The sequence below is a fragment of the Pagrus major genome, chromosome 2, assembly GCF_040436345.1.
Source record: "Pagrus major chromosome 2, Pma_NU_1.0".
Classification (NCBI taxonomy): domain Eukaryota; kingdom Metazoa; phylum Chordata; class Actinopteri; order Spariformes; family Sparidae; genus Pagrus; species Pagrus major.
The window spans coordinates 1,630,854-1,655,032 of NC_133216.1; the positions used below are offsets into that span (position 1 = coordinate 1,630,854).

A 24,179-nucleotide genomic window follows, 5' to 3' on the forward strand; every position below is an offset into this window, starting at 1 on the left:
TGTGTGTGTGTGTGTGTGTGTGTGTGTGTGTGTGTGTGTGTGTGTGTGTGTGTGTGTGCGTGTCGGGGGCGTCCCAGCTGTATGATAATGACCCCCCCTCTCCTTCCTTCAGGGTGTGTAGCATGATGTCATTAACATGAAGCTCACTTCGTTATCAAACTGTTCAGTGAGGAGGAGGAGGGGCTCAGCTCAGGTAGTGCAGAGTAACGTTACTCAAGTACTGTACTTAAGTACAACTCTGAGGTACTTTACATGAGTTATTTCTGCTACCGTATACTTCTACCTCACTGCATCTCAGAGGGACATGTAGTACTGTTTACTGCACTCAGCTACCCAGGAATATAAAGTAATCCCACACAGACTCATCAGCACACATGAATAACTCTGCATTCAGCATGATGAGTACTTTTACTTTTAGTACTTTAAGTATATTTTGAGTAATACTTCTGTATAAGCAGCCTGGACTCAGTGTTGCGAAAGTACTCATACGTCATACTTGAGTAAAAGTAAAGATATGGTGTTAAAATATTACTTTGGTAAAAGTTAAAGTATGAATAGTACTCGAGTAAAAGTCTTAAATAATCTGATATTAAATGTACTGAAGTATCAAAAGTAAAAGTACATGATCCATATATGTACATGTATGTTTACTGAGAGTCCACTGATCATCACAATCTGCTTTTTAATTTAAATTAATTAATTCAAAAATGTTCTATGTGTAAAGTAACTAGTAACTAAAGTTAAAATGTAGTGGAGTAAAAAGTACAATATTTGCCTCCAACATTTAGTGGAGTGGAAGAATAAAGCAGCAGAAAATGGAAATACTCAAGTACAAGTACTTTAAAGTGGTACTTTAGTACAGTACTTAGTTACATTACACGGCTGAGTATGTCTGTGTGAGGACACAGGTGAGTCGGGGGGGCAGGTGGGGGGGGGGGGGGGGGGGGGGGGGCAGGTGAGGGGGGGGGGGGTATTAGCTGACAAACTGTTGCTCTTTATTCTCTTGGCGCTCGCGACCCGCCTCGCCCTCTATTGTCATTATAATGAGGGCAGCGCGTGCCTCCGCCGGCCCTGACTTTACCCCCCCACACCCACGGCACGAGGCACGCTTCACACACACACACACACACACACACACACACACACACACACACACACACACAACAAGCCTCCTATTGTCCGCGTGTTTGTATCCAGACGTGTGTGTGTGTGTGTGTGTGTCGAGACAAAGCGACACACACACATGAATAATATGATATGAGCCGCACGCGGACCATAAACAAGGATTCAAAACAATGAATGAAAGTCGCCCTCGCGCGTGTCGCTGCCTTTTGTTTACCAACAACATGGAGGCGTGTTTGTGAGACACTGATCCGAAACTCCACCTGAAAAACACTCAATTTAAAACTCAGCTACAGACTACAGACACGTTAACACAGCATTTAAATTCCTGCTCAGATAAACTAAAAGTCTCTCAGTCATGTTTAAATCATTAATCATTAATTAACTACACAACAAATAATCTATAACCTCATTAAAGTCAGAGAAAACCTTCAGTGTTATTTTGGGGGAAATAACATCATCTCCTCCTGATGATATAAAGTCAGGCTCAGTCATCATCTCCTCCTGATGATATAAAGTCAGGCTCAGCCATCATCTCCTCCTGATGATATAAAGTCAGGCTCAGCCATCATCTCCTCCTGATGATATAAAGTCAGGCTCAGCCATCATCTCCTCCTGATGATATAAAGTCAGGCTCAGTCATCATCTCCTCCTGATGATATAAAGTCAGGCTCAGCCATCATCTCCTCCTGATGATATAAAGTCAGGCTCAGCCATCATCTCCTCCTGATGATATAAAGTCAGGCTCAGTCATCATCTCCTCCTGATGATATAAAGTCAGGCTCAGCCATCATCTCCTCCTGATGATATAAAGTCAGGCTCAGCCATCATCTCCTCCTGATGATATAAAGTCAGGCTCAGCCATCATCTCCTCCTGATATAAAGTCAGGCTCAGTCATCATCTCCTCCTGATGATATAAAGTCAGGCTCAGCCATCATCTCCTCCTGATGATATAAAGTCAGGCTCAGCCATCATCTCCTCCTGATGATATAAAGTCAGGCTCAGCCATCATCTCCTCCTGATGATATAAAGTCAGGCTCAGCCATCATCTCCTCCTGATATAAAGTCAGGCTCAGTCATCATCTCCTCCTGATGATATAAAGTCAGGCTCAGCCATCATCTCCTCCTGATGATATAAAGTCAGGCTCAGCCATCATCTCCTCCTGATGATATAAAGTCAGGCTCAGCCATCATCTCCTCCTGATGATATAAAGTCAGGCTCAGCCATCATCTCCTCCTGATGATATAAAGTCAGGCTCAGCCATCATCTCCTCCTGATGATATAAAGTCAGGCTCAGCCATCATCTCCTCCTGATATAAAGTCAGGCTCAGTCATCATCTCCTCCTGATGATATAAAGTCAGGCTCAGCCATCATCTCCTCCTGATGATATAAAGTCAGGCTCAGCCATCATCTCCTCCTGATGATATAAAGTCAGGCTCAGCCATCATCTCCTCCTCCAGGCCGATGGACTGCAGGTGAAGCTTCATTACTTCACCTGACTTCCATCAGCCTGGAGAAGAGACGATGACAGGAGACGTCAGGTGAAGGTGTGCTTACAGGTATATTGGACTCTGATGTGATCACAGGTCAGACACGTGTTGATTGGACGGGCTGCAGCTGTGGTCACGTGATCGGCTGGTTTGGAAACATGAGTCCGTCACTTTTCTGTCTCAGACACAAACATCTGGATCTGCTCCGCAGCTGCTTCATCGTGATCATCATTAATGTGACGCACGCGCCCCTCCGCCGCACATTAATAACAGCTCTACCTGCTCAGCACGTGCACCGTCCGCTCCCTGGAGAGCACGCGGGGAGGGGGACGCGTGCACACAAACGCCAGTAAGCATCGCGCCATCAGCGACAATATGCACAGGTTCGATCGGAGGCCATCTGCTGATCGATCTGCTGCTGCTCCTCCACCTCCTCCTGCTCCACCTCCTCCTCCTGCTCCTCCTCCTCCTCCTCCACCTCCTCCTCCTGCTCCTCTCCCCACCTCCTCCTCCTCCTCCACCTCCTGCTCCTTTCCTCCACCTCCTCCTCCTGCTCCTCTTCCTCCTCCTGCTCCTCCACCTCCTCCTCCTCCTCCACCTCCTGCTCCTTTTCCTCCACCTCCTCCACCTCCACCTCCTCCTGCTCCTCCTCCTACTCCTCCTCCTCCTCCACCTCCTGCTCCTCCACCTCCTGCTCCTTTTCCTCCACCTCCTCCCCTTCCTCCACCTCCTCCTGCTCCTCCTCCTCCTCCTCCTGCGCCTCTTCCTCCCCTTCCTCCACCTCCTCCTGCTCCTCCTCCTGCTCCTCTTCCTCCCCTTCCTCCACCTCCTCCTGCTCCTCTTCCTCCTCCACCTCCTCCTGCTCCTCTTCCTCCACCACCTCCTCCTGCTCCTCTTCCTCCCCTTCCTCCACCTCCTCCTGCTCCTCCTCCTGCGCCTCTTCCTCCCCTTCCTCCACCTCCTCCTGCTCCTCCTCCTGCTCCTCTTCCTCCCCTTCCTCCACCTCCTCCTGCTCCTCTTCCTCCACCACCTCCTCCTGCTCCTCCTCCTGCTCCTCCTCCTCCCCTTCCTCCACCTCCTGCTGTTTGTATACAGTGCTGTAAAAAGTACCCAGAAGTCATAAAAGTAGAGACAAGGTGTTAGAATGATTAGTACTCGAGTAAAAGTCTTAAAGTATCTGATACTTCTATAAGTTCTTTGTGTAACTGAGATGATTACAAAACACTTCCCCTGTATTCGATTACATTATCATCATTTATCAGTGTTTTTAATCTGCTGGAAAGTAACTGAGTACATTTACTCAAGTACTGTTTTACTTGAGTATTTCCATTTTATGCAACTAAGGAAATACTCAAATAAAGTACAATTACTTCAAAATGAAAGAGTACGTGAGCGGATGAAGTTACGTTCCGTGAGCGGAGCTGCGATCAGTTACAGATTAAACTCTGAGCCGGTATCTGATCAGAACCAGCGCTTATTAAACACATCTGTCCACATCTGGTTCCTGGTGGTTTGCTGCAGGAAGGAAGGAAGAAATGAAGAACCGGATCGGATCAGACTTCTGCTCCGAGATGTTTGATTTCACAACGTGTACGAAACACACGCGTCTCACACTCTGTCACTGTGTTACTTCTGGATGCAGAGTGAAACATCAGTTATTCCCTTTTTGGTTCTGGACCCTCCGGAGCCCCATCACGGACTCCTGCTGGTCCCTGGACCGCACTTTGAGGACCACTGGTCACTGTTGGTATCTCATTTACCACATCAGGAGTGGTGTCTCTGTCTTCAGGCTTCAGTGAGCAGTCGGTCTGATTCACAGCCTGAATCAGTTCATTTGTTCTGGTCGTCAGAAGTTTAAAGGAGCGAGCTGACACTGTCGGACTCTGATGACATCATCCTGCTGTTTCCTTCAGATGTCTTTGATTTCTTCTCTCTGTTTCAGTCTGGGAGGTTCAACTCCAACGTTTCTATTAAAGTTCCTCCGGCTCAGATCTAAATGTGGTTTCGCTCAGAAGGTCCCAGCCTGCAGCCCGGTGGAGTTCTGGGTGTTCTGGAGGTGTGAAGGTGGGAACCGAGCGGCAGCGTGGAGCTTTTACGAGTCCAAACCATTTGCCTTCCAGCAGCTCGGGGATCGTTTAGCTGTCAGATGCTAACAGCAGGCTAGCTCGAGCAGCAGGGACTGAAAAGTAGCACCTTTGACACCACCTGCACCACCAGCACCACCAGAACCAAGAGCACCAGCACCAACAGCACCACCACCAGCAGCACCACCAGCACCACCTGCACCACCAGCACCACCTGCACCACCAGAACCAAAGCACCACCTGCACCACCAGCACCAACAGCACCACCTGCACCACCAGCACCAACAGCACCACCAGCACCAACAGCACCACCAGCACCACCAGCACCAACAGCACCACCAGCACCAGCAGCACCACCAGCACCAGCACCAACACACAGAAATTCAGTTTGCATTCCTCAGTTTGGGTCCAGATCTGTTCAATTCACAACTTATTTGATCTTTTTATCTAAAACACATTTATTTTTTGAATAAACACATAAAATGTTGACTCAGTATTTTAAGTAATAAAACTCTGTTAAGTGATTTTAAACTGTCAAAAAGAGTTGCATTAAATCCTGCGCTCCCGAGCAGCCAATCATCTTCCAGCTCCTGTCTCTTCAGGCGAGAGGGGGCGGGACCAACACGAGCCATGACTGACAGGTGAGACAGTGAGCTCATCGTTTTCTGATGTTTATGAATTCATCCCTCCGTTTGTCTCCCTCTGCTCCTTCTGCGCATGTCTGCACAGGTGTGACTCTTGACGCCTCGCGCTCATGTATGAGCTCCCTCCGTTCACACCTCTGCAGACTTTCCCACGGCTTCGTCTCCATCACCCCCCCCCCCCCCCACACACACACACACACACACACACACACACCCCCACCCCCCCATCACCTGACCCTCCTCCCCTCCTCGCGGGGGCACGCGGCACTCGCCGTGTGTTGTGTCACCTCAACAAAAGCTCGTGCCGCCTCTTGTCGGACCATGTGGGCGCGTGTTAGGAGACAAAAGGTGGATGTGTAGCTTCTCAGCTGGGATGTAGTGGAGTACAAGTACTCAAGTAAAGCACCTTCAACTTGTGCTGGAACAGTACTTGAGTAAATGTACTTAGCTACTTTCCAGATTAAAAACACTGATACAGGATGATGTAATCGAGTACAGGGGAAATGTTTGTAATCATCTGAGATACACAAAGAAGATGTTTGTTGAGTTTTATGTTCACTGTTTACTGATGCAATGTAACTAAGTACTTTTACTCAAGTATAATTTTGAGGTACTTGTACTTTACTTCCACTCTACTACATTTAGGAGACACATATTGTACTTTTTACTCCACTACATTTATTTGCATTTATTTAAGACTTTTACTCGAGTACTCTTCATATGAGACTTTCACTTTTACCAAAGTAATGTTTGAACACCTTATCTACTTTTTTATCTTTACTCCTCCCTCTCCTCTTCCTCTTCCTCCTCTTCCTCCTCCTCCTCTTCCTCTTCCTCCTCCTCCTTCTTCTCCTCCTCCTCTTCCTCTTCCTCCTCCTTCTTCTCCTCCTCCTCCTCCTCCTCCTCCTCCTCTTCCTCCTCTGACAGTTATGTTTATAAATCTGGTTAATTGTCAAACTGTCGTCAGTCTGTGATTAAATGAAAGTGAGATTAACACACACACACGCACACACACACACACACACACACACACAGCCTCAGGCATCATTAGGGATTTTGGCACGTGGTGGTCTGTCCGTTGGAGGGGGGGGGGAGGGGGGCTGTCCTCCTCGCGCTGCTTCTGTCACCTGACAGTTCACAGGTAGGTGTTAGCCCCGCCCCCCTCCTCCCGACACTTGCTCTCTGGTTTCACGCGCTGCCGTCAAACGGCGTCATTAACATGACACACACATGCACGCACGCACACACACACACATGCACGCGGCTACACACACATTAACATTTAGTTGATATCAATGATTCAGGAGCTTCCTGATGGACTCACATGAAATAAACATTTATATTTATTTATATTTAGTGATATAAAATAGTGAATTAAAAGTACTTCAAAGCTTGTACTGAAGTACAGTAGTGACACTGAGACAACACTAAATATATTTATATATAATATAGATCACAGTATTACTTGTGTCAGTTCCCACTCGACACCTCTGGGTGCAGGAAGCGATGGAGAACATCTCTGAGTGTTTCCTGGCGTCAGAAGTTTGTCCTCCTGGATTAAGTTTCTCTGTAACTCTTCTAATCTGTGAAAACAGGATTTATTAAGACATTTAAAACTCTGCAAACAGCAGCTGATCTCTGAACTCCTCTGTGAGTATCTGAGCCACAGCTGGAAACCGTCCTGAGCTGCTTTGCTTCAGTCCCTGCAGGGCTTCACACACTGGATAAATAAGACTGTGTGTGTGTGTGTGTGTGTGTGTGAGTGTATGTGAGTGTGTGAAACCTTTAATCTGTTTGTGTTAAACCTCCTTCAGCTCCGACTGAACGAGAGGAAACATCAGCGCTCCGCTCGGTTTTAAAGAACAGATTCCTCTTGGTTTTCTGTCCCACATGCAGTTTATGATGCTGTAAGTGTTTCATGATCTGTCATTCATTTTATTAATTAGGATTGTGTGTTTTCACTTTCTCTGAAGTTGCTGCTGAATATGTTGTGTTGTGTTTTAAACATTTATCTGTCCACGATGTCAGCTGCCCGTTATGATGCGACTTCAGGACGATATCACTGAGATTTTGACCCGTTTGGTCACAAGGTTTGCTTTCTGTCAGCTGTACAGACGCTCAGTCCTGCAGGAATGACTCAAATTAAACAGTACTTCAGGTTAGATTTGCTTAAAAACACTTTTATACGGTGCTGTGCTCAGGGTCTGGTGATGTGTTTAGGGTCAGGAAGAGATAGTGTTTTGGCTCAAGATACCTGTTATTTTATCGCCACGATACGACTGGAAATATCCTGACGTCTTGTCAAAAATGTTCAGATATGACGCAACAAACACGGCAGGACATGTCCCAAAGTCTCACCAGAAATATTCAGCTTTGTTGCCACAAACACGGCTGGAAATGTCCTGATGTCTCGCCAGAAATATTGGGTTTTGTTGCGACAAACACGGCTCAAGACATCCAAAGGTTTCGTCAAATATATCTGGTTAGTTGACACAAACACAGCTGAATAATGTCCCAATGCCTCGCCAGAAATATTATGTTTCGACGCTACAAACACGCCTGGAAAAGTCTCGATGTCCTGACAAAAATATCCGGTTTTGTAACGACAAACGCGACTGAAGACGTCCCGACGTCTCGCCAGAAATATCCAACAACAAATGTTCTGATACAAAATTAAAATAATGATTGTTAAGTGAAAACTGGCGGTTCGGTTCAGACCCAGAGCTGCTGGTGGAGCTGAGGAAACCCTCCTGCTGCTCCTGTTCTCATATCTGTGCCAACAGCAGACCCATTATTCCCTCTGAACACGGACTTGTTTCCATACCAGGCTGATGGGTTCAGGCGGCGCCCCGACATCTTTTAATGGTGATAATGGTGCCGACACCTTCACGGCATTCAGAAACAGGTGGTGGTGAAGCTGAGAGCCAATAGAGAAGAAAAACAGATTTACAGGTTGAAGGCACAGCAGGGTTCCTGCTTTAAATCCAAGAATGTGAAAGATTCCTGAGGTCTGGTCGGGTTTCAACTTTGGGTTTTTTCCGTACATTGTATCGAACAGGTCGCCTATAAACCTCACTATAAACTGTTTCTTTACCATGTGTAGCTAGGAGACGTAAACACGAGGAGACAAACAAACTCCTCCAACAAATATTACTCAAAGGAAATTTTTAATATGCGTCACAGATTAAATATACCAGGTCAAACAAGTTCAAATAATCAATTACTCAAAGACATGAGAGTAAATTAGATCGTCGGCCGTTAACATAATTACTTATTCACCATTATGTGACACTGACATGAGGTTCGTCCTCTGAACAGGCTGTCCTGAGTGAAAGTCGTCTGTATTTGAGTTGATCATTAAAAACATCCAACGAATGGAAATGTGGTTTCAGGGGGAAACTTTTCTGGTTGTAAACAGTGAAGGAAAGATTTACCTCACAAACCAATTAAAGCCAAACACATTTTTCACTGCAAATCAACGTGCCAGTCATCCCCACCAAACTCCATTCAAAAAATGCCACATTTAGAAGAATGTGAACAAAAACATTGAAGGAGCACTAAGACGTGAATGAACTCGGCACAGCAACGTGTTGATTTGGTTTCTTTTATTGAAGAGGTCGATGGTGAAACATCAACAGGAGTCGCAGGATCTTCAACGAGCACATGAAGACGAACCGTCATGGCTGCTCAGCTCAAACTTGAGAAGAGAGCGTGGAAAACTAAACTGTGGCGCTGCTGCATCCTGTAAACATTAGTTTGATTGCACTCTGTGTGTTTTACTTCCAGGCTTAAATAAACGAGTCCAAGTGTTGTTAACTTACACCTTTTCCATTGTATCATGTAACATCTAATGGTGTTCACGAGCAAATGGTAAAAAAATGCTAACTAGCTTGTGGCTAGTCAAATATGTTGTTCTAGTTTGAAATACGCCCATGTCCTCGGATCATCACCACCTGTCGCCCTTTCAGTCGCTGATCAATCAGGAAGTGGTGAAATTAAAACAATTTGAATTTATACGTTGATGCGACTCCACACCTGGAACACAGGTACCACATCAGCCGACCATCAGAGGAAAATGGCCGCCGTGTGAATATGACCAACAGGGATTCATCCGTCTCCTACAAATGCACCTCCAAAAATGAAACTACATGTTTGTGATGTGTTTTTATTTTTCTTCAGATGGAACCAATGGGCTCGGAGCAGACAGCCACAGACAGGAAGTCAGACAGTACACACATTGTTGGTTTGGGTCTTTTTTTTTTTATGTGATTTGCTGACAATAAGAAAAACGTAGAATAAGACAGATCACAACCAGACAGAATGAAAGAGACGAGGAGGAAGACCCAAGCTTCAAGTCTTCTCTCCAACCAGCGGCTCAGCTGCCGATCCAGTCTGTAAAGCTGAGACGTTCGCCCGTCTACGTCACCGCCGCCCGTCTACGTCACCGCCGCCGACCCTCCGACAGCCTCACATATTCAATAAACTCTCCATTACACTATTTATTGTTTATTTCCTTTTTTTTAATATAAACAATATTATTTTAACATGATCTCCAGCAGCCCGTCAGACAGTCTGACACACACACAGGAATACAAATAAAATAAAATACACATTCTGAAGGTTTGGACAGAGCACTGCTGATCTCAGGTCAGATCCTGTGAGCGGCGGGGCCACCAGCCAGCCTGGAGTGGCGATAACAGCGCTGATCCTGGATCCGCCTCCAACCACCAACAACAAGAGTTCAGCCTGACCTGGATCCTCTGTCTCCTTATTTTTTAACCAATCAGCAGCTTGAGACGCATCAGGTGACACCAAGATGACCGAGGGAGGGGGCCGCCGACACCCCGCCTCCTACAAACCAGGAAGTGCCTTTCTCATTGGTGCAGAGGCCGGCCAATGTTCGAGCACCGCAGACCCGCCCACTGAGACGTGATTGGTTGCTTGTGACGCTCAGCTGCAGCACGCAGGTCTCCCTAGCCTCCCCCTCTGTCCTCTGGCCCCTCCCCTCACCTCGACGCAGATGGCGAGCCGGGCTGCGATTGGTGGAAGTGTGAGGGGGGCGGGGCTCACTGCTGCTTGGAGCGCCAGAACCGCGATGCGATGGTGCCGAGAGAGAGTCCCTGTTTCTTCTGCTGGGAGAGCTCGGCCAGACGCTGCTCCTCCTCCTGCACACAGACAGCCAATCACATGAGACCAGACCAGTCACATCAAAGACGATCCAGGCAACGGAACCGGGGTGCGTTTGATTTCTCCACCCACCTGTGCCAGCTGAGCCTGTCTGCGTTTGAAGGCGTCGATGGGGTCGTCCTCCAGAGCGTAGTTCTCCAACACGGTGCGGACGTCGTCCACGCCGCTCAGAGCGATGGCTGAAAGAGAGCAGGAGGTCAAACACACGTTTCTGGTCACATCACGATGTTCCCGCTCTTTTATCATCATCATCAAGACCACAGACTGTTCTGTTATGAATATGATGCGTTCATAAATCCAGTCAGAGACCGTTGGTTAGAAAATCACAGTTCCAGTTTCAGGAGGATGTTTCTGGTCATAATTAAAACAGGAAATAGAAAAATTAAAAGAGATAAAATCAAAATGCTCATTATTTTACTGCCCTACTCATATCTCAATAACCAGGCTGTAATTAAACCTCAACAGCCAGAGGAAACTGAAAAAGCAGATTTAAAATGTAAAACGATAAATATGAAATATGAAACATGAAACTCAAAAAGCTGAAAAAGAAAACTACATTTTGTTTTTACATTTCACGTCTGTCAGAAATAAACTCAAAGGAAAATAATCATTAGACGTCAACAATGTTTGTAAGTTAAGTCAGAGACTTTCGGCTGGTGGAGTCGAATCATTAAGAAAAACACAGCCGAGCTTTCAGCGGTTGAGTTTAACCAGAAGAATTCACTGGTTCTAATCTTTTACTCTCTCAGCTCCAATAAAACAGGGACATTTACTCACTCAACATCTGATTCATGGAGTGCGTGCTGACCGGATTTGTTCTAACCCATAAATCTGTACGAATAAGGGCCGTTAATAAAAGACGTCACAGTCTGTGGTTCAGGTTTAGTTACGGGCTGGACCTGTATCTGCAGCACTACTGGTTCTGTTTGATGAAACGAGCTGTAACGTGTCAGTTTGGGAGCTTTAGACGAGCTGGTTCAGACACAACAACTATTAAAAACAAATGAAAGAAGACAGAGCGCTGAAAGCCTCGTTTGGCGTCTTACTCTTGAGGAAGTTGGCGAGGTCGTAGAGCGTCCGGTCCTCTGAGTTTCCGTCCCATTTCTTCAGCGCCATTCCGTTAAAGGGCTGCAGGCTGAACGCCTCCCGCTTACAGTCCACCACGATCACCTTACTGGTGTCCCGGTTCAGACACGACACGTCCTGAACACAAAAAAAAGACGGGTCCAGATGTTAACAAACAGAACAGAGTGGAGACGAGTCACAGATCTGAAACATTAAAGCAGATTAAAGTCGACTGAACATTCATTTTTATCTCACCAAAGATAAATATGACCTGTAATTAATAAATAAATTAAATTAAAATTAAATTAAAAGACACTTTGAGTTGTTGGTGTTGTTTTAATCCTCCTCCTCCTCCTCCTCCTCCTCCTCCTCCTCCTCCTCCTCCTCCTCCTCCTCCTCCTCCTCCTCCTCCTCCCAAACATAAGCTGCAGGACCCTGCTGACCTTCTTAAGCCTCATCAAATACACAACTTTATTATTATCTTAATGATCCTCAATATTCAAATTAGAAGCCGCAAAACACACACACACTTTCTCTGGTAGCTCCAGCTGGTGACTGTCAGTGTGTGTGTGTGTGTGTGAGACAGATGGAGAGGGACGCTGCTCGTTGTCTCTATCACCAGGCTCATCTGGTGCCTCCACCCCAAAACACTGTGTGTGTGTGTGTGTGTGTGTGTAAACCTGAGCGGACACATTCGTCCATCCTCCTCACAACCAATGAATAAAAGGCATCTGTCTTCCTTTAGTGTGCCTGTGTGTGCCTGTGTGTGCACACACAGATGAACAATAATGACATTTAGGAACGTTCTCCCCCATTTTCACTTCAAATAGTTTAATCCAGCGCGGTCATGAGATCAACCTGAGGAGGCTGCAGGACAGTCAGCACAGTAACGTTGATGGTTTTGAGTCTTGCTCTGTATTTTCCTCTGAAGATGATGAATTGTGAACAACATAAGTGCGACTTTTTGGCTGAAATGAGCCTCGGAGAGTTTGTCTAGTTAGCCTAAAGCTAAATGCCGTCGAGTGTTGTTCAATAAACGTCATGAAATGACCTCGCAGTGGTCGAACACGACATGATGTCAGAAGCGGAGCGACTCTGAGTTCTGGTTAGGAGAAGTTTTAGGTGCAGGAATAAAATAATGTCAACCCAGCTAAACATAGTGTCAACTGTATTAGCATTAACAGTTGGCGACTGGTCAAATATTCTCTGGTATTACGGTAATTATAATGAGTTTTCATGGTTTAATTGGAAAGTCCGGCTTAGAGAAAAGACAGGAAACGATATGAGAGAGGAGGGGTGACACGCAGCAGAGAGCTACAGGTCGGATTCAAACCCTCGGCCGCTGCAGCGACGACACAGAGGACATAAACTGTGATAACAATGCAGACTTGCTTCTCCTCGCTGCTTGAAATACAACTGCAAAACATAAAAATGAGAAACTATATAAAATAAGTCGCAGGGCTGTTTGTTAACTGCTTTTGCACGTAGCACTGAAGCTACACAAGTTCAAAGATTTGCGGCACAGGCCACAAAACAACTTTTCAAAAGAATATAGCACTTTGTTTACGACATATATTCTTCCTTCTGGCTGACGCGTTATATAAAGGAGATCTGTTGCTGTTTCCTGAAACACTGTCGTTGCTGCAGCGTCTGCTCCTCACAGCAGTAGATGTCATTTCTGTTTCTACTCTCCACACGAGGCTGCAGCCACAGATGGCTCCTGCCAATAACATCACACGGCAGATTTGACGAGAGGCATTTTCATACAAAGAGCAGAGAGAGAAGAAGTGTGGAGCGCTGCAAGTTGTCAGGCCGCGACCTTTCATTGATGTTACTGTGTGTGTGTGTGTGTGTGTGTGTGTGTGTGTGTGTGTGTGTGTGTGTGTGTGTGTGTGTGAATGACTGCAGGCAGGAGGGTTAACCAGCGGCCTGGAAACAACTTCTGGTCTGAGCTGGGTTTGGATCATTCATTACAAGAGAATAAAAGAGTATCAAGCTATCAGAACTTCTCTGGTTTCCAGTCCGTCACAGAGTTTGTTGTACTGGTTATTAAATCACAGCATGGCTGCCTGCTCCTCCTCCTCCTCATCATCATCGCTCTGACATGGTTAAAACATTTGTGTCTGCTGCAGATCGTCTGACTCAAACTTCATGATTGTTCAAGTTACGACTAAAAGGTTCAGAGAGGCAGCTGCTGCTGAGAACGACAACACCGACGTCTTCTCCTTCTTCCTCTCCTTCCCTCCTTTCTTCTTTTCTTGTCCTTCTTTTCTACTCCTTATTTTATTCAGGTTCTTCTTCCTTTCTTCTTCTCCTTATTATTGTTATTAGTATTAGTATTATTATTATTATCATTATTATTATTGGCCTGTAGTACATTGTGAAGCTTCAGGTAAAGTGCGGACTCTCCTGGTCTACATGATCTCACTTTGTGTCCATGTTCATACATAATGGAGTCTAATAACTGACACCATTTTTACATTTAATTGTTTTGTAATTTCATTAAAATAAACTCTGCCAACAGCTGCAGAGGCTGCATGTGTGTGTGTGTGTGTGTGTGTGTGTTGTGTGTGTCGGGCTGAGGACGGGGGTTTATCATTAAATAATAAATAAATCAGTTTCAGATGTATAAACTCAACACGAGGAGGATGAGCGGCACAGAAACCCGCTTTATCTCCTGACAGTAAACCCTGTGTGGACAGCAGGCCGGAACAAATGCAACAAAGTTGGAAGGAAGACAGTTAATCCAACTGTTGTGTTGTGTTTCTTATCCCGGCAACAGCCAGCAAACAATAAGACGTCTGATCCATCTGAGGACGGCCTGCAGCCGACGCTCAGATGCAGGCCAGCAAACAATAGCTGCATGTTGTTCAGGTTTATAAGAGGCTGAGGCTGAGGAAGGGTCGACGCTGGAATTAATATCAGCGGAGCTGTTTGTGGTTATTACAACATATCTGAAACCATATCAGACGGATGGAAACAACACAGCTGGTGGACAGAACGTCCACACTGTGTTAGTTAAACTTAACACGAGAGCTTAGAAATACATCCATGTTTGTGAAGTTTATGATGTCGAGTCTTTACTGAGATAATTTGATAATTACCACCAACAAAATGTTAGAGGTCAAAATATCTGCTGTGAAAATGGTCTATAAAGAAGAGGAAGTCTCAAAATTCACAATTCAATCAACAGACGCTGAGACATTACTACAACAGACTCCAGTGGACTGCAGCGATGTCTCGCGATCACGGCCGAACCCTTGACGAGCCTCCGTCTCCTCCTCAAACAAGACTATGAGACTCATGTCCTCTCAGGTGTCCTGCTGTCTCGGTACTTCTGTAACTTCTAACTGAACCTCTTTTTTGTACTTTTTGAGACATCTGTTTAACTTAACTCTAAACCTTTTTACGTTCAGATACTTTTAGCTAATTATCCCGTGTGGTCTGTCCTCTTCCAGGTTCACACGTGTTATATCTTCAGTAGCATCAGATATTCTGTCAATGAAATCTGTATACTCCGATTTTGTTTTAAATTGTGGGAAGTTTTTCCTCACTCGAATCGAGGGGCTCAGGACAGAGACTCCTGACTGTAAAGACCACTGAGGCGATGTGATTTGATGTCAGGAGTCGTGTTACTCCTGGTGAAAACGGCGGCGGCTGCAGTAAAATAACGTATCACAATAATGGTGTTTACTTTTTAAAGTGTTTTAGTGCAAAAAACCCAGAACAGCTTGAACAGAAAGTGTGTTTGCTGCAGACTTTTTGTTTTTCTGTGCACTGAAGCGGATTTAATGTTTTATCGGATTATCGACGGCAGAGAAAGAACATCCACGACACGATAAAAACAACATTATTTAATATCACGGGGGTTAACTTTCTCTTGACATATGCAGCTTTAATAACTCTCCCTCAGCATATGGAGCATTAATAACTCTCTCTTAGAATCTGTTGCATTCAAGGTCTGTCTTGGCGTTATGGAGATGAGATGATAAGTGTGTCTTCTTCTTTCTGGGAAGTAGGTTAACCAGCTCCTTAAAACCTCCAGACTGCTCGTCAATAACACACACAGAGATGACAGTTGGAGGGAGACAGAAGGAAGAAGAAGAGGAGGAGGAGGAGGAGGAGGAGGAGGAGGAGGAGGAGGAGGAGGAGGAGGGGGTGAAGAGGGAGAAGGGGGAGAAACATGAAGGAGGGAGTAAGAAGAAATGGAGCAAAGGAAATGAGGAGGAGGAGAGGAAGGACGGCAGGGGTGAAGGAGGGTGAACGGGAGGTGAGATAAGAGGAAGAGCGGAGAGAGGGAGGGAGGCAGAAGGTTAATGAGGCCTGAGAGGGGAGACAGAGGGGAGACAGAGGGGAGGAGGAGGGAGGTCTATTGTGGCGGTGAGGAGGAGGACAAATCAATGGCAGCGGCAGAAGGCAGCTAAAGAGAGGAGACACGGGGGGCGACGCAGCCTGTCGCTGTCAAAGTGTTCAGGTGTTTGATCGAGAAACAACTTCGTCTATTAAACTGAAATAAAAATAAGATTCTTCAGACAGAAAACACATTTCAGAGATAAACAAAGTTCAGATCAACAGTTCCAGTTGGTCTGAGTTCAAGCTGAGCGTCAGAGTGTGTTTACGATCAGGTTTTCATTTCATTCATCTGTTTTAGATGGAGGGTGAACAGTGGATCACTCTGACAGAACTGGAGCCTCGATGTTCAGAGTCGATGTGAATAAATCTAAATTCTGAGTCTGAGTAAATTAAATTACGCAAACTTTAATGTCGCAAACAATAGCAACATAAAAAGTTATAAGGAACTTCAACACAAACATAACGTGTCAAGTGTTTTACATACAGTAACAAATACATTTCTCTCCTGTAATAAATCACATATTAATTTTATTCACTCAACATGAGAGAAAAACTTTGTGTGTGACCCGTTACACCAAACTGAAGTAGCAGAATTAGACTGAAAATTGTAATTGTAAAATAGTTAAAATACTTAAAGTCACTGTGTGAGGCGTCTTTAGTTCTGGAGGCAACACGAGACAAATGAAAAATCAGTAAGAAAATAAATGTTAATTTTATTGTATTTTAATTTCATTTGCCAGTTGTTGAACAGCGACAGACAGAAGCTCTGTCTCTAAAATGAAGTCATCATTTTGTGTTATTTCATTTAAAATTCAATAATTTTATGTTTCCATCTGTTCTTTTGTCTCCTAATGTAGCCGACTGATTTAACATCAAACACAGATCACGTCAGCGGTTAAAACTTTTCAACATTTTTCATATATTATCAATGATTAATCATTATTTCTTATTATGCGCTCTGTGTGTGCTCTCCTTACGGCAGCATTTGATCTGATTCACTGTGTTCACCTGACACTACGTACCGGTCTCACAGAGGCTGGACTGTTAACGGCCAAATGTCAGAGTTTGAGTTGGACCCAGTTTATTCTGCAGGTTTCAGGCTGGTTCGAACAGGGTTTTCTTTTAACTTGAGCTGATCATTAACTCTGGGTTGTAAAGCAGCAATCGTGTCCATCAGGAGCCAGGAGCCATGATGTTTTCATGTAGCAGCTGCAACAGTTAAAACTAAACGTGGTTTCATTTAAACGAAGAAGACGCAGCAGAGAAATTAGCTCTCCGTCTCTGTTCTGATTCCTGAGTGAGAAGTTACCTTCACACGTCAAACACACAGCTGACACACACACCGTACCTTCACATGATGCCCCTCCATGTAGTGTGTTGCATCTCTGAAGAGGCGATACATGACGAAACCCTGAGGATCGATGCTGTCAATCAGAGGATACGCCGTCTGCACGCACACGAGGACAGAGAAAGAAAATAATCGTCATCCACAGCCGTAACACAGCGTAAAACTACATCTTCAGTTCAATTAAACAGACTCTTCGTGCAAAAAGGACGACTGCTCTCTGCTTCCAGCTTCTCCTGTATCATGGGAAACAATCATTTTTAAGCTTTTGGACAGTTGAAGACGTCACCTGAAGCTCTGGGAAACTGTGAAGGACACTTTCAACTATCTTGAATCAATTAATGAAGAGTAACTTAAAAATGAGTAACTGATGTTTCACTGCGAGGGAAACCCCCTCACCGTCCGTCTGTCTGCCTCTCTGAGTGTTTATGGCCTTTAAACGACTGTAAACAAGTCGGCACACTTCACACACAAACAAAGCCGAGAGCTGAGCTACGACCGCGTTAGCATCTCAAAAGGACAGCAACAATTAACTTCTGTTTATTACAAATAGTTGAGCACACAACACATAAAACCCACAACAGGTTGTATTGTATTTGTTTCAGGATTAGTTAATTGTTAAATGTGTGTGGTCACTCCTAAACAAGCTAATGGAAAAAGGACATAAAATGAAATTAGTCCACTGAAGTCACTTTTAATTTCAGTGACTAACAACGTGTCTAAAAGCTCATCAAACCGTTCACGTGTTGTGAAAATAATGTTTAAACTGTGTGATTCCTTCAGGCAGCTGCTGCTCCCGCCAGTAAACGACTGAAGCAACAGAAACAACAGCAAACAGCAAATCAGCATGACAGTGAAACCTCTGAGGGCTTATTTACTGATAAACAAGACTAAATCAACTACAGGCTAGTGTGTGTGTGTGTGTGTGTATGTGTGTGTGTGTGTGTGTGTGACTCACCATGCCAGTCTCTGCAGTGAAGATGACGATCTCGTAGAGCGGTGCGAGCTGCTGGAACAGGTAGTCGATGCCCGGACGTTTCTTAAACCTCCAACCTGTCGACAACTGGACACACAGACAGAGAAATTAAAGATCCGACTCGTATTTGCTGCAATTCAGTAAAGATGCAGGACAACACAACACACATCTCAAAGAAACTCGCATGTTCACATATGACTTCAGAAAACTTGTGTGGGACATTTTTTGTGCCAAACATTAAAAAAAATGCTAAATAAAGCGGTGGACGGTCGGGCTGAGAAGGTGGATTCAGCAAAAACGATGTATTTTGCAGGGAGCAACCACATCCAGAGCTGCTCGTGTAACCTGAGCTCTGTAATCTTCAACTTTTTGTTTGTTCTGTCAGACAGTTGTTCAGTCGGTCGGCAGGTAGGCTGTGTGTGTGTGTGTGTGTGTGTGTGTGTGTGTGTGTGTGTGTGTGTGTGTTGGCGACAGCCGTTGTTTAGTTACGGTCAGACGCTCAGAGGTTGTGACCTTTTCCACTCAGGTCAGCTCCTGTTTTGCTGCTGCTGTGAGTTAAACACACACACACACACACACCATCAACAACCTGAGGGCTATCAGACGTGTGTGTGTGTGTGTGTGTGTGTGTGTGTGTGTGTAGACAGAGAACAGACTGAAATGTTTTAACGCAGTAAAGCATTTTTTTTTTCATTCATGCTCAGGACTTGTTGATCATCTGCAGCTTTAATTGTGACTATAAAATGTTGGTGACAGTTGATGCAGTTACTGTGTGTGTGTGTGTGTGTGTGTGTGTGTGTGTGTGTGTGTGTGTGTGTGTGTGTGTGTGTGTGTGTGTGTGTGTGTGTGTGTGTGTGTGTGTGTGCGCCTGAGACAGGAAGTAGGCTTCAAGTGGGTGGGCAGGTGCAGTTACTTCTGTGTGTTCGTCTGTTTTAACAGGCAGCAGGTGTCGAGTTACGGCTGCTGCACACCTGTCAGGTAGGTGGACAGAGAGAGAGAGAGTGTGTGTGTGTGTGTGTGTGTGTGTGTGTGTGGTGAAAGGGGGAGTGTCTCAGCAGACAACAAGAAGTCGACAGGTGGTGGGACACACCTCCGTCACACACTCCATATCCTCCACCTGTCCCATAAAACCACTGAGCTCCGCTCCTCCTCCGTCACGTCTTTAACTGTTACCTGATTTCTTTTCTTCTGCTTTTTGTTTGTTATGAGATGAAAATCTGTCAAACGTTACGCCTGAAGTTTGACTCATAATCTCCATGTTACTAATCTGACACATTCATCAGGACAGGTGCAACATCACAAAAACACTGAGCTAACAAAGGATCGGCTTTATATTTGATGGAGATTTAAAGGATCAGTTCACCCAAAAGGTCAAATCTCCAAAGTCTCCAGCTGCTTCAGATGTTTAGCAGAATGCTGCGACTCTGTTTTACTGTGAAGCTCCAGAAATGTTCTGTGGACTACGAGACTTCCCCTGACTTTCATCAGCAGGGATGGAGGAGATGATGACTCCATAAATCTGCTTAGAAATCCTTTTAAGCAGCTTAAAAAGACGCTCCTTACATGTGCAGAACTTGCCTTAGAAACTTCATGTTTTTAAGTTTTCTTCAGTATCACGGTAATCCAGTGATAGTTGTCTGTACATCCACAGGTTCACTGCAAACAGGAAGTGCTAACAGCTGATTCGTTTTAAGTTTTAAGCAAGTTTTGTTGTTGGCTTCCCGTTTTAAAACAAAACGGAGAAGGAGAATAATGTGGAAAAACCCATATCAGATTATTTTGTATATCAAAGCATCGCGAGGACTCCTGGAGAGGAAGAGTTGACTGAAGAGACGTACCGACCACTCCGGGTGCAGCAGGACGTCGGTGAGCTCCAGCACCAGAGTGTAGGGAGGTTGGTAGTACGGCTCCTTCAGCGGGTCGGGCAGCAGCTTCGGGCTCGTCGGCTCGATGATCATCTGATCGTGACATCATCGACACACACAGAAACAGCAGGTCACACTTTGCGTTCATGAATCAAACATATTTCACACCATCTTCTAGAGTCAGATGAGGAAGTCAGCGAGGCGGCTTTACGTGGGAAAATCTTGCACAGTATTTCCTTTTAAAGCCAGAATCAGCTCATGTTACCGCTCTGCAAACCACAAACAGGAAGATGGGGTATGCCCATATTAAATAAACCTATAGATTACACATTCGTGAAAGTTTTACATCACAACTTTGACTGAGAAAAACCCAAAATATAATATAGCTCCTGCTGCATAAAGCTCCTCACTGCAGAAATCTAGCAACAGTAACATTTTCCCAGCATGTGTGTGGTTTCTACAGTAAAGCCTTATTTATATCGTCACTATTAATTCTGGTAACTCAAAACAGAACATGTGTTTTTTGTAAATCACGTTCACAGTCGTGTAACAGAGAAGTAAAAGCGAAACAAAGAAACAGAATACTGAGAAAACCTCCGACCACGTGGACGATTGCGAGAACAAGGACATTTAGATTTGAGTTGCTCATAGATGTATTATTGAACATATGCAGTGTTGAGGGTAACAGTAATATATTTCTTTTGGCAGTAACAGAGTAATATAATGCATTACTAATAATATTTCAGTAATATATTACTACAGTTATGTCACGTAACGCTTTACAATCCACTTCACCGACCCAAGTGAAGCGTGTGTTGTTGTTTTTATGTCAGACTGTGGTCCTCTGCCTGCTCATCACTGTGTCCGAGGACATTCCTCTGTTTAAACAGGTCGAGGCTGTTTCATTGTTCTATAGAGGTTATTTGGGCATTTTGTTGAGAGTAACTAAAAAGAAGTGTAATAAGTAATAAATTACTCTACGCAGACAGTAATACTGTAAGGTAATATATTACCTTATAATGAAGGTAACTAGTAATATGTAATATATTGCATTTTGGAAGTAACTTTCCCAACACTGCATACATGTCTGCGTGTGCTCGTCATACAGTTTATAATACAAGAAATAATGTGCAAACAAACATAAAAGAGCAGATTTCTCTCTCTGAACTCTGCCGTGAAATTAAATCTGGAGAAGAAAATGTCCTTTTTCTTTGGGCCTTACAAACCCTCCACATGCAGCTGCTCGTCGGTCCACAAAGTTTCAGTACAAACCAAACCGGATGACCTCAGTTTCGTCAGTGAAGGCTACAGTCCTGCTTTCTCATTAAATAGTTTCAAACTGAATGATCTGATCCTCCTGGTTTGACTGAAGAAGTTCAGGATGTGTGACTCCGCTCACCTGTCTGTAGTCCTTGAAGTATTTGTAGGTTCTTTTCAACTGCTGGACAACTGGAGGATCTGAAAGAGAGAGAGGAAACGACAACAGTTGAAAAATGTCCAGGAAACTCTCTGAAACACAGAATGAGATTCAAAAAGGATTCATTTTAAAGGACAAACAAAGAGAGAGAGCAGGAAGTGGAGAATCAACCACAAACACAGGCAGATACAAAAGGAAAATAATACTTTCTGTGGTTAGTTCCCCTTTGACTCAGACAGAGGTGAACCAGAGTGAACACAGTTGTAGTCTAATGGGTCATAAAAACTACAACTCCCTGAGGAGACGCCATCACTAACAGCTGATAACATCTGAGCAGCTCGATGAGTCTGTCTGGACAAACAATCAATGCAGCTGTTTGAAGCCGAGTAGTATCTGATCTCGTACTCTAACATTTCTCATAACAACATATTGAACCTTCTTTACTGCAGACTGCTCTTCTTTAACCTGCACCTGCATCATTTTGCAGTTATATAATGATATCAGTGGCACAAAATGCTCCTAAAATGCACCAATATTGTTTATTGCTATTATTTCTGGGACAATATGTCGCCCTAACCTAATTATGCAGTTTTTCCAAATGCCATAAAAACTCTAATATTATTATCATTCGGTCGAAGCGAAGGAACAGGGAACATCCAAACATAAGGATGCGATCTGATTGGTCGGGATGAAGCTGACCACAGATATTATCAGCGTGGTGATCAGAGGTGTCACCTGGTTTGACCTGCAGCTCCAAACTGTTCAATGAGCTGCTGACGCTGCTGCTGATAAGCCAGCGAGCCGAGTCCTGCTAACAGCACCTCCAGCTGTCAACGCGCTAATGACTAATAATAATAAAGACTTTGTTTCCCATGGGGCCGCGGGCTCATTACTGCAAACAGGAGCACAATAACATGATACACACAAACGCGTGCCTCTCTAGTCATCCATCTCTCTCTCTCTCTCTCTCCAAACACACGCTGAAGCTAGCACGCTCTGGTCCCGAGGGACTCAATACCCCAGAGTTCATAGCAGCGTGCTGAAGCAGGAAGCAGAAGCCATCTGCCACGGTCCTGCTGTGAAGACGCGCTGACGCTTTCACACGTGTGGGTGCGTATAAATGTATGTGTGGTGTTAGCAGATGGGGAGGTAAGTAAAGATCAGAGGTGGAGCAAAAGGTTAGAGAGGACGGATGTACAGAAAATCAGTTTTACGGGTCAAAGATGTGAGCGAGCCGAAGCAGAGAGCTTTAATCCTTTCTTACAGCAAACTGGAGCCCAGAGTGAACTTTTAGATGATGAAACAGCTTCTCTACGGAAGACAACGTGAATTTAGATGCAGCACAACTGATGAATAGTTTATGAGCATCAGAGTTGCCACGATTAATCGATTGGTTTAGATTAATCACCAACTATTTTGATGAGCGATTAACCGGTTTGATGTCAGCTTGTTAAATGTGATATTTTCTGGTTTCTTTCCTCCTCTGCGACATTAAACTGAATATCTTTGTGTTGAAGACAAAACAAGACATTTGATGACATCATCTTGAGCTTTAAAAAAAGGACCTATTTGTAAGAAAAGTTGATATAATAAAAAATGATCGACAGAATCATCAACAATGAAAATAATCCTTAGTCGCAGCACTAATGAACATGCAGACATCAAGGGAAAAAATGCAAACTGGAGGGAAGAACCAGAAAAAAGCTCCTGGCAACAGATGAAACACAGCTAGTGGGTCTGTTTCTGGACATAAAAGATCTAATCCAGTCAAGTTATGAGAATAAAACAAGATGAAAATATGGGGCCCCATTTCCAGCAAGGCAGCGTGGGTAACTGCCAAGGCACCCTGCAGGTAAATCAAGCCAGTGGAACAGGGTTTTGTTTGGGGAGGGTATACCTGATATTTTCAGTGCAGCAACACCAAAACATTGATTGTTTTTATGGCCGATATGAACACTGAAACACCGTTTTTCATTTAATGAAATGTTCCACTCTGCTCATGAACTGTCAGTGGCTCATAGAAACTCTCAAAATAAAAATGGGAAGTTAACTTTTGATAAGTTTCTCTTCTCGTGCACTTATTCGCTGATGAGAGCGTCTTTCACCGACAGGCTGCAGGACACACCGCAAAAACTCAAGACTTTAGACGCCTTTCAAGTTCTGGACAAACCGCGGCTGAGCTGTGAGTTTTGTTTCTCGTTCATCTGAAACCATTTTCTACACAGAGCTCATTTCTGCTGCATCATCCGAAACAAACACACCAGGAAGAAATAAATAAACAGAAGGGGTGTGTGTGTGTGTGTGTGTGTGTGTGTGTGTGTGCGTGTGCGTGTGTGTGTTAGCGTGTGTGCTTTGAGGAATGAGATGGAGTGGGGTGATAACACACACGCGTGCAGGCAATGATGGAGTGTAAGCGTGGCTGTCGAGTAACCTCTCCCCTGGGAACGAACCAAACACACCCTGTAATAGGAAAGCTGAGTGTGTGTGTGTGTGTGTGTGTGTGTTTTGGGGGGGCTTCAGATTAAAGCAGCTTTTATTATGTTAATTGTTGGAGACTGGGGGTGGAGGAGGAGAGGTGGTGGTGGTGGTGATGGGGGAGGATGGAGGAGTGGAAGTGATGTCTCAGGG

At 44.7% G+C, this 24,179-nt stretch overlaps 1 protein-coding gene across 1 annotated transcript in view; it reads right to left on the reverse strand.

Moving 5' to 3' along the window:
- Positions 1-9,492: 9,492 nt before the first annotated feature.
- The window catches only part of timm50 (translocase of inner mitochondrial membrane 50 homolog (S. cerevisiae)), a 33,274-nt gene continuing 18,587 nt past the window's right edge, over positions 9,493-24,179 (reverse strand). Inside the window, exons 5-11 of the mRNA XM_073480083.1 lie at positions 21,534-21,592; positions 20,108-20,227; positions 18,252-18,356; positions 17,297-17,395; positions 11,577-11,733; positions 10,603-10,709; positions 9,493-10,508 (exon numbers count right to left, since the gene is read on the reverse strand). Of these exons, the coding sequence (XP_073336184.1) occupies positions 10,410-10,508; positions 10,603-10,709; positions 11,577-11,733; positions 17,297-17,395; positions 18,252-18,356; positions 20,108-20,227; positions 21,534-21,592 (746 nt within the window). The 3' untranslated portion in view covers positions 9,493-10,409. The remainder of the gene's footprint in view (positions 10,509-10,602; positions 10,710-11,576; positions 11,734-17,296; positions 17,396-18,251; positions 18,357-20,107; positions 20,228-21,533; positions 21,593-24,179) is intronic.